An 18,889-nucleotide genomic window follows, 5' to 3' on the forward strand; every position below is an offset into this window, starting at 1 on the left:
CAAATTACCACCCTGAATCCAAAGATGAACTTGTCAGTGACTAACTTTGAGGTAACACGATTGTGAGAATGCTGATGGACACTCCAGGCGGATTTCCGCGTGGTCGTCGTCGACGTCGCCGTGACAAGTGCGATAATTAACGTCACGGCCGCGCGCCGTATGCTGTAGGTGGGAGGGAAAGCTTATGAGGGTGAGCGGAGAAGGTTGGTCGCTTGATGCGGGGGCGTCTTTTAGCGCGCACAAGGGAGGAAGGCGGGGAGGGTGCGCGGTCTTCTCACGTGCTCAAAGGAGGAGCGGGAACTTGAACAGCCACCACGAACAGGCTGCGTCAGATGCACAAACGACGTCAACTCTGGGGGATGGTAGCCTCCATTTCGGAAACGGTGATATATTGGCTATGGGAAACCAGCGCTGCCCAGGAGGCGCTCGTGAAAAACGGCCCTCAGCGCCTCAAGTGACAAAGTGCCGCAAGTTTCAGTTTCCCAAAACGAAAGCGGGGCCGCAGGGAACACGTTGTTTTTACGTTTTACGAAACTGTAACCTTGGCGAGTTTGGCCTCTGTGTCGTTTCTCTCAGCGTGAATATTGAAAACAGTGAAGAGGCTCCGATAATCGACGACGACTTTCCCTGTGACAAACGCGCTAGAAGTGTCTTGCGCAGAAAACTGCATGAGAGCCATGCATGCAACAGCAGCGGCAAGTGTGCACCGCTGATCGTGTTGCGGTACGGTTTCCAGACTCTCGGCTCACTGTAAGAGCTGTTCATGCAAAATAATACGACAAGAACGAGGATTGCATACAGTAAATTGTTTTCTAGGTTGAGAAAACGGTACCTGACAACGACGGTTCAGGGTTTCAGCGAAATACAATTTACGATCGAGTCAAGAGGCTATAAACTCCATCGGAATTCAAGTATATAGTGATCCCCATGTACCATTTCTGCATATTTAAGACGCAAATAGAGGCAGTTCCTTCATAGGCAGATTGACATTGATTTCCTTGGAGCAACTTATGGTGTCCACGGCGCCCGAATTGAAGGCGCGTCCACGTTAGCGACACGGCAACTAGCCGCACGCCGTAAGCAGTTCGCGGACCGCCGGCCGACGGCGGTCTTGCTGGAAAACAGTGAGATCTCCCTGTCACGCAGGGGATCACTCTGCTAGATCTCCCTGCGGCACAGCGGCGTGGTCATTCAGCGACAGATGAGTGGTCGTGGCTACGATCTGGCGTCGCTGGCCGCTTCGCCGTCGCTGATTGCTCGCCACCGATATCGTCGCTAGGCCTTTTACTGTTCACTTCTCATCTGTAGCTGACGGCGCTTCAGAAGGAACGACCCACGCTCCCAAGCAGCGATGTCTTGTTACCGTTGTTGCCGCTTTACCCTCTCATCGCAATAATTTTACACGAAGAAAACATGCTGATATACGCAATGCGAGCATGAGCACGGCCGAGCCGGTTCGCAGTGCGCCGTCGGTATAGCCATGCACTGGAGCTGAACTTGACTTGTATCGGAACTCTCGTTCAAACGTATGATCATGGACGTGTTTTTTAAAATAAAATGAACAATATACACGCGTCACTTCACTTAGCGGACATCATTTCGGCTGGAATAGAAGCTGCATAACCAATGTTTGTGCCGCCGGTAGCCGCGCGGCGTCGCGCCGGTGCAGCGTCGATGCGCTGTGTTTCTGCAGTAAACACGAAGTGTTCACCGCAGAGACTGTATCGTTAACATTCTCATTTGCTGCCTTTTTATTTCGTCACAAGGCACCACGCACCGCTGGAAACCCAGTTGGAATTTACCCGCCGGCTGGCACTATCAGTACTCTGAGCGCCTCCGAAAAAATGCCGGCTGTATATATGCGATCTTGTACTAAGAATATGTATAGTATTTTTGCACTAGAAGCATTGCTAGTTTCGCTTTCAATAAAATAAAATACACACGGACATTATACCGGAGCAGCGGTAGAAAGAGTTGAATATTTAACGGCGTGCGATCGCACCAGCCTGAATCCGACGTCGCCGTTGCTCATGAGCGTAGTTTTCACGAAAAAATAATGGAATGACCGGGCTACATTACGGCTTTTCTAGTTGCAGCGATTAACCACGCAGTGATAACGACGGCCTTCAAACTTTTTTTTTTTTTTTTGTTTTCACGGGTTTTGCACGTCGCGCATCGTATGCCGCCGCTGGGGATGTTCTTTTGTTTGTATGACTGAACAATGCGCGCGATGTCCGCAAGGGGCGCTCTGTGTCAGCTCGAAATTCCAGCGCTGGTTCCATATTGCCTCCAGGATCATCATAAGCGTGCGCGTTAATCTTGGAGGCGATGCAATAGCTGAGTTCGTTTCCAATCGTTGCGCTAGATGACGCCACGTTCCGGCTCCCGCACGACGCCTTTGGCGTCCGTTGCGACTACTTCTCTGTTCCCACGTTGGACACGACGTCATAGTTTGTGCCATGCTATATGAGAGAAGCTTTGCATTAGTACAGCTGTCCTTTATCAGTTTTCTAGACTGATATACTAATCTATATAGCTCCAAGTGCGAAAGCAAGCACGTAGACCACCTAGGTTACGCTCGCTCACCGTAGAACTGGAGGATGACCACCGTCTCAAGCACGACCATCAGGAGGCGGAAGCCCTGGTCCTGTGTGTGGGCCAATACGGAAACAACGCTGGCGCCGCCCTGTACGTCGGGACAGAATCGAATGCGTCGAAGGCTTCTCATCACACAACGGAAGCGTCACTATTAGGCGAAGCTTAAGTGGTTAAGGTAACATACTGCGAACACCTTCTCAGGCGGCTCATTTCCGGGAAAAACCTTACAGCCTGGCCTGGTAATCGGTAACTTTATAAATAGCATATTCGAGGGGCTCAGCGTGCACAAGAACCAAAACTCTGCCTGTGTTCTTTTGTACGCCCGGGGGATTGCGTCCTTTAATTGTTGGACCCGTATTTCTAAAATTCCGTAATTTTTCATCCTGGGGTACTATTTGGGACGTACTCAACATCCGCCATGTTGTCTAATTTGGCAATGATGACAGGTTGAGCCATTCAAAGGCGGCTCTGGGACTCTCTGATTGGCTCAAAATAACAGCCTATTGCCAAATTCGACCCCATGGTGTAACTGGACTATGTCCACAATGCATACCTGGCAATCTTTGCTCTCTCTGCGCTCCGCGAATAAACTAAATCCGCTGAGAACTGGGGTACCGGGCTGATTATAATTTTTTCGGGTGTTACTGCATGCTGCACTCACGCTGCTGCAGCCGACGATACTCATGATGAACATGAGGCTGCATATCATGAAGTGCCCGAGGGTGCGGTGCCGCAGGATCAACGGGTACGGCGCCGACAACGCCTCCATAATGATATCGGGGACAATCAGCTGCACAGAAGAGCGGTGTGCGAGAGAATATGAGTGTAGCGTATTACCGAAAGCACAAGCACAGCACGCACGAACATACACACTCGCACTCACAAACACTAAACACAGTAAAACAATAACGGGCATTATTTTGTAACGATCAAAATTCTTACGACTCATACGTGCATCTGCTGAGTGGTGCAAGTATTTAATTAATTTATTTAACATACTCTGAGGGACAAATCCATCCGAAAGCGGAGTTGGTTACAAATGACTAGGCATTAGAAAAATGAACAAACAGCACAAGACATTAAAAACAATCGTATGTCATTTACGTAAATGTGAAACAGTTTATAAAGGGCCCAGCACTATCCTTTGAGCTACCCCAGATCGGACACCATGTGTGCTCCGTGTTTGCATCATTCGCTGACAGAATCTGAGAGCGTTTAGTAAGAAAGAAATCTAGGCCACGTGATCAGTTTAGGGTCTATGTTAAGTTGTTGCTGCTCATACAGAAGGAGTTTATGACATACCTTGTAAACTGCCTTAAAAAGTCCCTAAAATATAAGTCGGTTAGAGAACAACGATCGAGGACGGCACGAAGTTTGGGGGTAAATTATAGTAGTTAGGTTTCACAAGCATACGTTTTGCGAGAACCGTGTTGAGCTGGCCAAGAAGAAGGAACTTGATTAAAGTAAGTTAGCAAAGTTTTAAACAAAATATACTCCGATATTTTGCATGGAATGGTAGTAAGGGAAATGGGCCGGTCACTCAAGTTTAGTCGGTCAAGTCCACAGCAGTATGAAAAGCCCCTTGAGGCAACAATGAAAGACGGAGATACGCAAATACACACGCATATAAAGAAAGTCGCAGTTTCGCCCGAAAGGCGAAGCATCGATTGCGACAGCAAATTAGGAAGTAAGCTATACGAAGTAAGGACATTAGTTTTATCGGCCGTGTAAAATATATTTAGCTGAAAAGTGTAAATCAGAAAATTATAGAGCAACAGGAAAAACTCCCGATACAGCTTTCTGTTGCCCAATACGTGGTGCATAAAAGTGTTTTTCCGAGCGTGAAAGAAGCCGGCGGATACACGCATAGTGCCTCGAGCGGCTAGTTTTGCGGCAATTTTGCGTGTATTCGCGGGCTTCTTTCACGCTAGAAAAAAAAAAGAAAAGAAAAAAAATCAATTTTATGTAGCACGTATTGAGCAATAGAAAGCTGTATCGGGAGTTTTTAGTGGCAGGAGCGTCGAGTGCCATTTGTTCTTCGGACAGTACTTCCTGTTCACCTCCTGAGATGATCAAGAGGTGAAAATAAATCGAAAAAAATAGTACAGCACAAAATTCACGAATTTCATTATAGATATGATATCAGAGCATAAGTTTAGCTATAAGTTGAGTTACTGAAGTGTCTGGAATAATTAGAATTACTTAGCTGAGACGACCGGGGATGCAATCCAAGTAAATCAGAAAAATAGAAAAAAAAATGGTTCAGTTCTGAATTCATGACTTTCATTTAGATATGATATCAAAGCATAAGTTTTGTTGCAAGCTGACTTGCTGAAGTGTCTGGGATAATTATAACTAATTAGCTGAGACCAGATTAAAAATAAATCAGGAAAAAAAGAAACAAAGTAGTACAGCGCAAAATCCATCGGTTTCTTTATAGACATGATATCAAAGCATAAGCTTAGTTCAAGTTGAGTTACTGAAATGTCTGGAATAATTATAATTGATCAGAAATCACTTATTACTGTTTACCAAAGCACAGAACACCAACGCCGTGATGCGAGTGCCAAAAAGAAACACCTAAGTCAAAGTTTAAGGTGGCCTACTCTTTAAAGCATGAAATGCTTTTAGCTCCCGTTGTCGGCGATCTTCAAGTGACCTTGAACCAAAAGCCAAAGCTGTTATCCGGGAATTCAAAACGAGAACATGCCGGCAAGTTGAAAATGAAATTTTGTCACCCGTAGGCACGAGTACAACTGTGGCATGGACGTAGAGTGCAATATAGCGTACCATACATGCAATGCATTGTACTTGATATAAACAAAACATATGAGCAAACAAAATAGTAAATGGTGTCTGCTTGACACTGGCTTTGCCACACATCAAAAACCACTATGACAAGTTGCGAGAACAAAACGAGGTCATCCGAGCAACCAGTCAAACTTGAAAAAAGGCGGTCTCTGGCACCAACCCTTTACTACACATGCTAGTTACTCTCCAAACAAATGACAAAAAATATTGCTTGCGAGTTCTTCCCAATGTTTCTGGACAATATCACTCAAGCTGTAACTTATATTACGCTGAAGTTTTGTCATTTCCAATAGCAACGTTCAAAAGGCAGATAGATACAGGGGCAGATAAAGTGGGCCGATCCTGGAGGAAGTGCAGAAAGGGTCCAAGATCAATGGCACCCGTTTCATGTGGGCCGATCCTGGAGGCAGTGCAGAAAGGGTCCAAGCTCAATGGCACATATCCCCTGTGGGCACGGGGACCTCTAACGCTTCCTTAAACTGCCCTTGTCATACGTGGGACCCAAAGAGACAAAGTTAACAGCCCTTCCTCTGTCGAGAAAATGGAGTACTGACTATTGATATGTTGTTGGCATATTGTTGAGGAATTGTTGACACAATATCCTTTCAATAATGCCTCAATAGTTATTGAACGTACACAACAATACCTCAACAATAATGTTGTTGAGCGCTTCACAACAGTAAAGTCATTGACTAATTGTTGGTGAATAATGTTGAGTATTATTGAGAAGTGTTGAGCAATATTGACATTGAATATATATCTGAAAGCAAAGCTTGTCGCCGTAAGCATCTTACGTAAGCAAAGGCATATCTTACGTAAGCAAAGCTTGCCGTCCAATTCTAGCATGCTGATTCTAGCGTGACGGCTTCCGAAGCCCAGGCGAAACGTCAGCGAAGAGCCGCCGACCCTGAATTTAGGGAAAACGAAGCGGAATGCCTGCGGCAGCGTCGTCTTGCCACAAGCCCCCCCAGTTACGACTCGAGAGATAGGCATTTGGTTCAAGTTATGTGACACTCTATATATTTAGTTTTGATTAGGTGAACAATAAAACGATATATATGTGTAAAACACATACACGTCTACATGTGTGTGTTTCAGATATATATTTAATGTCAATATTGCTCAAAAATTCTCAATAGTACTCAACATTATTCAACAATATGTCAACAACAATTAGTCAATGACTTTACTGTTGTGAAGCGCTCAACAACTTTATTGTTGAGGTATTGTTGTGTACGTTCAATAACTATTGAGACATTGTTGAAAGGATGTTGTGTCAACAATTCCTCAACAATCTGCCAACAACATTTCAATAGTCATTTTTATAAGGGAACACGCCAATATTTGCTTACTAACTCAATTAACAAGCACGGTGTCACGCGCGCATAGGTAAACATGAATACTTCTCGCTCGATGACCGCGGAAACTCGCTGTCAAAGCGCTGGTGTGAGGAAGCGCCGGCAGCAGCAGTGAGCGAATTGACCTTCGTGCTGTCTCTCGCTTAAACGCGAACTAAACGTCGAAAGCCCAGCGCATACGAAGCTACCGGCACTGGGCGTACTTTAACCACATCGCAGATCGCTTTGAAGATGAGGCCCGCGTGGGTGCGAACTTAGTGCACTCGCAGATGACTGTCAAGATACGATGCCCTCGCGGCCACACCGAAAGCAGCAGCCGCCGCCGGAGTAGAAAGCCGCTGCCCCATCCCTTGCCTCGCCCCCCGCGCCTCGCGACAAATGAAGCCCGCTTCTTCCGCCCTTCTCCCTCGCGCGCGCGAGATTAAGCCGCGAACATCGGCTGATCCTCGCAAGCTTTCGCTCGCACATACAAGTACGGCGCGCAGCGACGATGTTATCGTGTTTGGACTTTATACGGAGCATCACGGCGATGACGACGGCGGCGAAAGAAATGTGCTTAAAGTGTTGATATATTTGCTATCTCAATTAAATAGGAAAAAAAAAAACATCGTACAAGATCCACTAAGTAATGGGGCGTCTAGCGTTTTTTACTAGCACAACACCTTAAAGTGGCTGCATCACAAGTAAGTGTGGTGACAAGAGCAGAAGACGAGTCGCTGCGAAGTGCCCTCGTACGTTAACGCTATAGTCGCGGACGACGCCAACAGTCATTACCTGCTCGTAGGCCGCATCGACACAAGGACATGACCAGCATTTTATACTCTGCTATATTTGCTTCATGACCGAGCGAGGTGAACGTGCTCGCATTTTTTTGGGACCACCGCCTCGGAAACACCGCCAAACACTGAGCACGCGGTTTATTTCAAAAGGGGCTGCCCTAAGCCACAATAAGAGAAACATTCAAGAATGCCGGTCACTTAGGTGCATGGACAGACCGTCTGAGCAAGGGCTCCCGGATATGTCGCGTGCTTGGTCAAGTCTACAGCAGGAGGTACACATCAGTGTCTTCTGCCAGGGTCGGACAGTTGGAGCAGGTGGCGTCGTCCTAGACGAAGTCTTTCCACTTGCACGTGACAGCAGGGCTGAGGCCCCCCCCAATCGAGATCCCTCCTCAGGGAAGCTTTTTGCACCATTGTGTGGTTGCGGGGGAAGTAGTGAGCACACGCGGGATTAAGAGCATGTGTGTCGCGTCAGAGGAAATTTTCGGGTTAGGAAAATGGAAAAATTACTCCATTCCAAGCGATACCGGTGGTGAATGTTTTTCGTGTTGTCGTGCGGTTTGTGATATGCCATGACATCAAAAAGGTGAATCAAGGTTGCGTGCTTGTACCCTATGTAGGTGAAGTGCGGAAGCGTGCGCTCAAATGCAGTTCCTGTGCGCCTCAGTGCCCAGTGGAACTTTCGTTATACTAATTTTTATGTTTGAGTGTATGTTTCTGTGTCTTCTGCCTCCCGTTATCCTTGTTGCCCTCGGAAGTGTCTCTGACACTCTGCTACTAAACCTTTTGCCAGAACTGAAATCATAGCAGGCGATGAAGACTGCGTGGTGGCGTCTGAAGCAATGCCGAAGGAAGAACGGAATGAAAAGTTAAGTAAATCGTTACAAAATACGGCCAAGTTCGGTATATACGGGTTCGTACCAAGCTTCTGTTTAACAGCCACGGTTTATAGAAAGGTACTCTGAAGCAAGAAGTTCATTTTCAGTATTTCGCTTGCAACGTGCTGTTGGTATTGTCATAGGAATGGCCAGTAAAGTTGGTCGGTGGATGAAGAAAGAGTAATAAAAAAAAAGTCAGAATATATGGCAATGAGGGTTGGCTCTCAGCTAGTTCTATATATTTTCGCGGGCCTGCACAGTCAAAAAAAGTTGTCGCAGTTTCACCTGAAAGGCGAAGCATCAATTGCGATAGCAAATTTGTAGAGAGCTATACGGAGTAATGATAGGAGCTTTATCAGCTGTATAAACTTGGACATGCAGCAGCACCGGCAACACGCAGAACTAATGTCGACGCCGTCGGCGTTTTGCCCGCGTTCGCACAAAATGCGTGCGGCGTTGCTGACTGTTGCAGGAGCCTCTGATATAAATAAGCACTTGGTGCCACAGCTAAACGCCACCTCCCTCACGGCAACGGCGACGGCGATGGCGACGCCGACGGCAGAAATCTGCTTTGGAGTGTCCATATAATTGCTATCGCAATAAAATATACATCCCACCTAACCATCATGTTTTATGGACAGATATGATAACATGCGATCCCATACGAAACCTTCATGGCAGGAAGGAAGCACATGGGGGAAGCACAGTTGACTAAAAAGGTTGATGTGCTCTGTCGCTTTTACTCTCACGAACATACGTGAGAGTAAAACATTCCCTATGTACAATGCTACAAATCATGCTGAGTGACGTATTGACTCTGCCATGACAGTGGCGAGAACGTAGGAGCCCGCAGGCACTTCAGTGTACTCACGAACTTGGGCACCATCGTCGAGAGCAGCCATAGGAGGTGCACTTGGCTCCAGATCTCCGGGTCCGGAGCTAGGCTCACGGCTTGCGGCGTGATGCTCACGATGAAGTTGGGCCCTATGGGAGTCGTCGAGACAAGTGTGGGACCTTCAGCAGGTACTCATCACAGACATTAAACAGTACTTACGCAACAGGCGCCGCGAATACATTTTTATTGGTACATTGTAGGTATGTTTTTGGTGACGGACCTGCTATGACGAGTGCTTCCATTGTACGGGGAGAAATTTCGCGGAATATTTGAATTGTTGTAGGAACGACGTGCTTGATCAGAATATCGGCAAAATAGTGGACAATTGGACTGTGGCATAAGAACCTTACGCTCTGATCTTTCCCACCGCGATGCGAAACAGACGTGCCATCTGACGGCTAGTTCAGAAGCGGTGTTCTCGTTGATCAGAACTAGGTGCCGGGAAAATTTCGTGGATGTTTTCTTGTTGCGGCTGTTTAGAGGGACGGACAGTATGAATGGATAAACATAAGCGGTTCGCTGTAAAGAAACTTCTTAACTGTTTCAGCCTAAATGTGCCGCAGGAAAAACCGTAGGTAGAGTGACTCGCAACACCACTGCTGACGGTCCTTCGTATTTATTTTTACTAGTTTTGCTTTGTGCCCGCAGATATTGTTGGAAGAGTAAGTAGTCTGCGCCATGAATTTGCTGTTTTCTGTCTAAAGCTTTCTCAGCACTGACGCGATCTCTCCATCCTTCGCTGTCCAGAAGTCACCCTACGTGGCCTGGTGATTAATTTTTGTTTCGCTAATCGCCTGTTGAGTTTCATTAACTTCTTTAGCTGTGCGTGCTTCATGATTTTAACGGTAGAAATTGAAGCTTTCGATGTTTTTTTCCAAATACTAACGCCTCAAATAAAGTTTATCAGTTGTTCGGAATGTTACTTTCTTATTGTATTAACACATAAGGTCCCGTTGGCTCTCTGTAACCTCGGGACATCCTTGGAAAGAATTTAATCAGAGGCCGTGCCACATGCTCTTTTGATGTATAGGAATACTACGACTGCGATTAGATTGTTGTGGAGAGCTGTATTTAATCTCTAGATGATGAGACAGGATCTGTCTCATCATAATCTTGCCATCTGAGTGGCAAATTGTGAGCCTACAGTTGTGAAATAATCGTTGAATGCATCCACTGTGTCTTGTTTTACGAAATTAGGCATTACTTTCTTATCTGAACTAGGGCCAGCGACCTCGTTTAACAAGCTCAGTATTCTATTACAATTTCCACTTGCGTGTTCGATAAGCTGACTGCAATAATCGTTTATCTTCTTTCTGATTATGGAAACAAATTCATTTCGTAAACTTTTGAAACGACTGTAATAGTATTCATTGTTTTGATGCTCTTTCCATTTACGGTGCCACACGTCAATTACGTTTAGAACATTTAATATATTATGAGTCATCCATGGGCAGACAAGCTTCTCATACTGACCACGTAAATTCTTACGAGAGCTTTCTAGCCCATCAGTGATGAGTATATCAACAAAATTCTCATATTCTATGCTCACGTTGTCGTAATATAACACGGAAAAGTCTATTCGTTCTAGATTTTCCCAAAGAACAGTGCAATTTGTCTTCGTGCATGCATTAGGACGAAACTGTTCCACGCAAAATTGTTTATCAATAACAACAAAGATGGGCAAGTTATCGGTTATGGGAATAGCATAAACAACCACATGCACATCACTTTCGCAGTTGCCAAGGGCATGACCAATCAGTGTACTGGAAGTACTTGTGATACGTATTGCCCCTGGTTTAAGATTTGTCAGGTTAAATGATTGCAATAGGAAGGCTATAATTAGTGTAGTGATCACCTGACATGTTAATGTTACAGTCGCCGACTATCAGAATGCAGCCGTGATGACCATGAGGCAAGATTTCAAGGGCAGCCTCGAGATACTCGAGAAAGGACTGTATCAATGAGCTGGGGGGGGGGGGGGGGGAGCAATAAACTACCCCTACTATTGGGCCGCCACTAATCTTAAGACTAAAGCCTCCGATATATCATTATCAACACATGCCAACGTTAGAACCTGGTACCTCAAGAACATGAGTCACGAGGCAGCGACTGACGTTTGTGACCCTGTCTAGAAAATAATTCGTTTTGCTTGAGCGCAGTTTTGCTGACAGCTACAATATCGTAAGCAAAATTATGCCGTGCTATACCAGAGGGCAAAGAATCCGAATTTTTATTCAGGCTACGAATGTTGAATGAAATATTGTAAGGGTACTATTATCTTGAACAAAGTAGTCATTTTGATAAAAAGTGTAAGACCTTATCACTTTGGGAGGGAACACTCAAGCTGAACCCTTTTTGGTTACACCACATTTGCTAGGTCATCTTCACACGTGAAACGCAGCACAGGCGAATTTTCCGCCTTGCACATGAAGATCTTGCCCTGGGATAACCAGGCAAACCTGCAGTTGCGCTCTGGTCTCGCGAGACGAGCCTTCCCAAGGAGAGCCTTATTCTCTAGACAAAGGTGCTCATTGAAGTAAATTGGATCATCACCTGCAAGGGTGAGGCAGCTGGTGTTAAGCTTCGTCTTTCTAGCCGCACTTAAAATTTTGACGCGGGATGTTCTTGTTGAGAATTTTACGACCACATTTGGTTGAGCAATATTCTTTGACGGTAACCGATGCACAACATCAATGTCATTCTCAGCGAGAGGGGTCCCAAGACAGGTTTCTATATTATTCACGGTCCCTCCAATACCTTCATTTGCAATAACAGGAAGGCCCCTGATTTCAACGTTCACGTCTATGCTCTACTGTTTGAGTTCGATCAGTTCAGCCCTCACCGATTTCAGTTGTTTGCTAAGTTGCAGGCTCTATTTTTGTTGTTGGGAACTTTGCACTTTAACCTCGGCAAGTTCACGTCGGAAGCCGTCGACTTATTTCTTTTAAGTGCTGAAAACACTCGTTAATGAAATTCAGTGACTCACGCATGCCGCTAATCTCAGCCCGAATTTATGTGTTTGCATTTTCATGTCGACCAACATGATGCCTTCGTCCCCTTGACGCAGACAGCTAGCAGCTCGTGTGTCACGCTACTGCTGGTACCCCGCTAACTCAGACAAACATTGCGTCATTCAGGCTCCAACATTGCGTTGGCTCTGCTTGCTTTGATGATTTACTTCTACCATTCCCTGCTCCATCATTGGCTAAAAGCTCTGAACTAGGTTTGCTGTCTCCGGCAGTCCCTCATTACTGTTACTCCGTTGCAGTCACGATTCCATCTTCAGGCCACTTCCCAACCCTCAGCATAAGAACGTCACCGTTGATATCCCCGTATGGAGCAGAAATGGCACATATGGCGCAGAAAAATACAACATTTTCCCGCTGCCGACACTCGAGATCGGGTTGGAAGCCATAGCAGCCGTGTTGCGAGCCGCACGCTGCAACCACTGTGCCATCGCCCAGCTTTGGTGCTTGCCAATAGTAGGTGGTGTCCAAATCTCACCTACAACGACAGTTGCCTAGGAGTAGCGTAACCTAATCACGCAGACCATGCCTTTGTGCACTGCAAGTGCCGGAAGTGATTACTGGAGCCGGAAACACGTAATAATCGGCATGCTTTGGAACCCACCTATTTCTGCGGGGTGTCGCGCGTCACATAGGGCTCTTAAAATGGCAACGTCTGTGCAAGGAAGTCGCAGCACGTGATACTGTAGCGGACAAAGGCGAAGTTGTGTGCAAGATGAAGAAAACGTTATGGATACGAGGAGTGTGTCGGCTATATGAATGCCTGCTGTTATATAGCAATGAATGAGTTCAGAGCAGCATGAATCGCTGAAACCTGCCGTTTTTTTCTTCCGCGTTTATAACCGTCACAAATAAATGACCAGCCGCCCTGTAATTTTGGGGACACACCGTTCAACATCCTTCGAAAGCCTATTTGTCTCTGCATTTCCCCACATCGGGGTCCCCGAGAAATAATTACCCGGACAGGGTTCTCGTTGGGAGTGGAAATTTTTAGGAATATCCTGGACTCTTTCATTACCTTAGGCTTTATCAATGCGGCCCCAATGCTTCATACATTATCATGCAGTCTTGGCGGAGACTGTGGTAGTGGAAGCGGATGATGATATTGCAATTTCGCGGGGCGTGTTTACGAAAGGTATTCGTGACCGTGAATGGCACCATACAACTCGAAAGCATACGATTCGAGTCATTACATCTCTCGTTTTTGTCTTCGTGCTCAAAAAATTGAAGTGTAATTCTTAATAGCGATCTTTCGTAGAGGATTGCCGAATGCGCGACAAATGCAGTAATCACTGAGCATGCTTTCTTTTTTTTCATGTCGAAGGAAATTTATTTACGCCAAGATGTTTCGGGAGATACGTTTGTTTCAATTAACCTCCTCAAAAAAAAACGCAATAAGAAAAAAGAGAGAGAGAGAGAGAGAGAGAAAAAATCGTAGCCTAGTGACACGACTCTTGTACTCGGGAGAGTCGGTTTTCATTTCCAATCTGTCTCTTACGAATCTATAGGTCCGAATAACAAAGCATTTCGCTCGTATAAGTGCTCTTTGCTGCTGACTGACCGCCTCCAGTAAGAATGCGTTCATTCTTGGCTAGAATTGGCTAACATCTGCTTTTAATTGAATAAAAGCTAAATTTTGTGGTTTTACGTGCCAGAACCTCAATGTGATTATGAAGCGCGCCATAGGGGGGCGGGAGAACTTGCGGTTCTTTAACACCTGGGGTTCTTTAACGTGCACCTAAATCTAAGTACACGAGCGCCTTTGCGTTTTGGCCCTATCGAAATGCTGTCACTCAGAAGCGTTTCCATGTGTACATACATGGAAATGTGTACATACATGTGTACATACATACATACGACGATGTGACCGTGGTTGGTACAATGTATGAATTCCTACAATACAATTCCATTTCTCTCTCCTCATCCAGCTTTCACCACCGGCCGATCCTCTTGATGACTGGGCAGAACACTGCTGGGACCACCGACGGTGCGCGAACAGGAATAGCATCATAATAAAATTGTTACATTATGAAGCTCTAAAGCTTGTCGATGTAAAATCTGCTATGTTTATCTAGACAGCCTAAAACATTACCTATTAACCCAAATCATTGCCAGTCTCGCACCAAGAAGAAGCATTGAAAGCGACAGCATCATTTGGCGTTGCGTTGGAACTCGTGGACCGTTGTTCGAACAATGCGTGAGATAAAAGAGCGTATACCAGGCACGTCAGAACCACTGTGTAAGATGTATTGCAATATTGTAGTGGGGAAGAGCCTGGGCGAGGTCTTGGGTGGTGGTTTCTTTCACACAATAGAACAACGGCTATTCTATTGTGTGCGCAGATGCGCAGATTGTTACATTGTGTGTGTGGGCTTTCCTGCAGTGCGTTTTCGGCGCTCATGGACTAATCAGTGAGACATAGAAAGCGTTAATACACGGACACCGACCACAGCGATAAATGTTCAACACACAAAATATGTTTGGGCTCTTGTATGGGAACTGAAACAAGTATTTTTTTTAGGTTCGAAAGGTATGGATTTTTTTACAGGAGTCGTTCCAGAATCACAGGTGGCAAACAAGTTACCTGGAGCCACCCAGCACGAAGTCCCTCAAGGGCATTCGATGCGGCTTTGGAACGCATAGCACTGTTTCTTGTGTGCCGTTGTTTAGGACGTGGTTGTATATGAGCAGAACTTTCAGGAAAAAAAAATAAATAAACGAGCGCTTTCTCCACTGCGGAAGCACGTGGTTGGAGTCTCAAATAAACAGGAATGCAAGAATACGTACTGTGGTCAATGAGCGTCCTGACATCGACGCCCATGCTGGCGGACAAGTGGCCGAGGTACAGGAAGGCCATGAAGGTGCCGATACCCTTGGAGGCGGTGTCAGCCACGAGTACAAACATCACGTCCCTGGGACAAGCGGGTTTACGCCGCAAGTTAGCACACTGCATTTAACTTTTAAATTTAACTAAATTGTTCAGCACGGCGTCAATTCGGCGTACTGGAGTAACACATACGCCTGTATTCGACAAGGCCACAGTGATGCCAACAACCCACAAGTAACTGCCACGCCTGCGCGTCATTGCGTCATCTAAAGGAAGACCGACGCTTCCTGTCTAACTCGTGGTTGCTTTATTATAAAAAATATCAACTTTCTAAGCTTCGCGGGCGAAGTTTTTCGAGAATATGGACTGCCTGCCTCGGTGAGGCGATTTCAGAAGATGTGTGCGCTTGGAAGACATCTTTACACGGGAGGCATTGTTAGTGCTGGGAATTTCACGCCTCGAGCCCGACGTTTCAGTTGTAAACGGCGTTGTATTGATATCACACACGTGATTAACGTCGCTGTTAGTGTGTTAGAGTAGCTCACTCATGGAAGTTGTTCTTCAAGGAATTGAACCGCTGGACGCCCAAGTAGATGGTTCCCGTGACGCCCACACTTTCCAGGCACGTGTACAAGGCCTGGGACCACATCTGCGCATTGACATTTCCAAGCAACGGTATTGGCCGGGAGGAAAGCACACAACAAGGGCAGAAATACAGTGGATTAATTACTGCGCTAGTTGCCTCACTGGGCCAACAGTTCACCTTCTAATATCCAAACAATCATATAAAAAATGTTTGAAACATTCTACATGTAGCCCATAAAGCTATACATAAAAAAAGCAACCAAGCGAGCTCTTCGCAGAAAGGAAGGCTCGCAAGCTGAAGATTAAGCTTTCTGGTTAGGGTAGTCGATCGCAGGATCAATTGCGTGGCCTCTCAAGGTTGCCATCTCAGTGGTGGAACATCCAGCTTTATGATTTCCCCAGGTTATTCGAACAGGGTTAGAGCGTATCCTGCTGCTGTCGTTTTTATCGGCTTTGTATTACACCACCAGTGAATTACGTACACCAGTGAATAAAACGCTATATAAACGTTTTTATAAGCTGCTAATTGAGAGTTGGAAGCGTAATATGGAGAAAATTCTTGAAGTATTATATTCCTAAATTGAGCACGAAAAATTATTTGCAACGTTAACACTTTGCACATTTCGCGGAAGGTGAGAAATGAGACGGAAATCTGCATTTGTTGCTTCTATGCTTTTACATCTGGAAGGCATTGAAAATATACTGATGTAGGAGTCAAGGTCAATATTTTGCATGGCAGACGCACTGTCCTCAAAAAAAAAAGCAACAAGAAACGCACGTGGAAGAAGCGATTAAGCTCACTTTTTTATTTATGATTTACTACGAGTGTTCGTATAATTATTGATTACTGAATTTTGGTTTTATGTTTGAGAATTTGGATATATAGATGCATTGGAGCTACTCCGCGTCTTTAAACCGGTCCTATACACCTTTACCGTGCTTTAACACAAGCTAATTTGATTGATCTGCACGAAGCCCGCACCAATTTCAGGAAGCAAGAACACTGACACCAGGGATGCCAAAAACCTCAGTTGGAAGTGAGCGTTCTGTTTGTGCGTTTGCAAAAAAAAAATCTACCAATCATAAATGTACTGCTGAAAGTTGGGCGAGTTCGTAGCTATTCATTATGAAACTGCAGCGCACATACAAGAAACGAGGACAATGGTAACATGCAAGCGAAGACTCGCAACTAAGTTTGCGAGTCTAATAGTTTGTCCCTGGAAGGCCCGATTGTCGAAGAGGAATTGTACAGCTAAAGTGTACAGCACCATTTTATTTTAATGTTTACTTTTTTCACAATGACACAATGAAAAGTCAGGAGACATGGCGTGATAGAATTCGCACGTGTACCAATTCCCCCGAGAATCATAGAATTGTAGATTGTCATCTGCGCTTGAAAAGCCTTGCGCATGCAGCAATAAATATCGCTTTTGGCGGCTTCATAGTTGTCGTTCTAAGGGAAGTTTTTGCGCGTTGCTCATTCAGACGCATGTCGTCAGAACTACGCCGAGCGAATGGCGTCTGCCATACTTCTGCCTATACGTTCTATAAGCACATTGTCACCTCTGTCAAGTCTTCAAAATAACTTTCAACTTCTGTCTAACGAACAAACTCGCAACACATGAGCAATCTAATATCTATGTTTAGTGGAAAGCTACATGGGAAAGAATAATTCGCGGCTGAGGATGTCATTAGATGTTGCACACGGCAGTTGTGTTCATTGGAGAGGAAACATTATTTCTTTGTAAGGAGTAATATAGCATGTGTTTACTTACGCGATATGAACGTCAGTTCATTTTTTCCTCCCTCGGCTCATATTTCGTTTTGCAACGTGGGTAAAAATTAAATAAGGGGCACCTTCACACTAAGTGGTGCAAAGACTGGGCAAACAACGAAGCTGGTTGCTCTTCCCTAGCTTTAACTTTGATTTCTTTTGCTTAACTTGGCTGGTTCTTAGCCAAACTTAGCCGACCACGAGTATCGGGACGATACTTGGGGTCGGCGAGCAGTCTTCTAAAGGCCACTTCATAGTCTGACGTAGCGCTGACGCGCGAGCGCGTTCGGCACGGGGACGCCACGTCAGCGAAAGCGCAGCATTCCACCAGCCCATATTGCTCGACGAGACGCGGATGCAGTGCATTCTGGGTGACGAGGCCGGCGCGAATTGCAGCATATCGCATCTCGACGCCAGCTGCAGCCGAAGCACGCCAACGAACGCCGGATACGCCGACCGCGCCTCGCGCTGTGGCGAGGGTAACTTGAGAGAGGGTGGTAACCTCGCCGAGCGACGACGTCACGTGCGTTGCCTAGCAACGCCTCGCACCAGCTGTTCGAGGCGTTGTTAGGCATCGCGCGGTGACGTCATCGCCAAGCGCAGTTTTTTGTTCGCACTACGCGGCCTAACTAAGAGCTTAAACAGCTGAGCTGTTAATAAGTAACGTACGAAAAAACGAAACATCAGGTCTGGACAAACACACCGGATCTTCTCTTCGCAGGTTTGGCCAACACGTGACTGAAAGCGCTACCTCTACGTATACGAAAGCTAAGGCAACAAAGTAAAACCAATTTGAACCCAATTTTGGGTTACTAAAGTTCAAATCGCTTTTAGAGGTATTGTGTCTCGTATTTTATCCTTACGTCGGTATGCTTTGTCAAATCGGCTTGCAACCCAATCTATCAAGTTCAGTTACACTATCGGCTATTGAGCCATCAATTCCTAAACTTGCGGCGACCACAGCCGAGTGTCCCTGTATATGTGCATGGACCTCATATGTTCTTCATGTAGTACAGCCACATGCCAAGAATCAATGTCTCATGCTGATAAACCGACCTCTACAGACTTCATTGAATAACTGTGACGTCGATGTGCACCTGTGGATGAAGCAGCATCCTCAGTGTTCTCTCTCCTTTATTTCCATCTTCCCATTCCTTAACCCCCTCTCCCCCTGTGTAGGTTAGGAAAGCGGACACGTGTCTGGTTAACTTGCTTGCATTTCCTGTCTGTCAAGGCTTTCTCTCTGTCTTGAATAGCTTTTCTATACTAAATAAATAGGTAATGGCATCTCTAAATTGCCGCTCGGCAGTGTATGAAATAGAACTGCTTGCCTCCACGCTGACTATGTGGCTCCAGTC

The 18,889-nt window shown here is 45.8% G+C and overlaps 1 protein-coding gene across 1 annotated transcript; it reads right to left on the reverse strand.

Moving 5' to 3' along the window:
* Nucleotides 1–2,572: 2,572 nt before the first annotated feature.
* LOC125945721 (uncharacterized) lies at nt 2,573–12,309 on the reverse strand. The gene is made up of 4 exons (XM_049667976.1): nt 12,306–12,309; nt 9,296–9,408; nt 3,260–3,388; nt 2,573–2,686 (listed from the first exon to the last, which is right to left on the reverse strand). Exons 1-4 carry the CDS (start codon nt 12,307–12,309, stop codon nt 2,573–2,575), a joined length of 360 nt encoding a protein of 119 aa, XP_049523933.1.
* Nucleotides 12,310–18,889: the final 6,580 nt, after the last annotated feature.

The sequence above is a fragment of the Dermacentor silvarum genome, chromosome 5 (assembly GCF_013339745.2).
Source record: "Dermacentor silvarum isolate Dsil-2018 chromosome 5, BIME_Dsil_1.4, whole genome shotgun sequence".
NCBI lineage: Eukaryota > Metazoa > Arthropoda > Arachnida > Ixodida > Ixodidae > Dermacentor > Dermacentor silvarum.

Excerpts from the sequence above, each read along its gene's own strand:
- LOC125945721 (XM_049667976.1), bottom strand. Across the intron at positions 3,389-9,295 it reads CGACGATGGTGCCCAAGTTC|CTGATTGTCCCCGATATCAT; the intron begins GTGAGTACACTG and ends TCTTCTGTGCAG. Across the intron at positions 2,687-3,259 it reads GTATCGTCGGCTGCAGCAGC|GGCGGCGCCAGCGTTGTTTC; the intron begins GTGAGTGCAGCA and ends CCCGACGTACAG.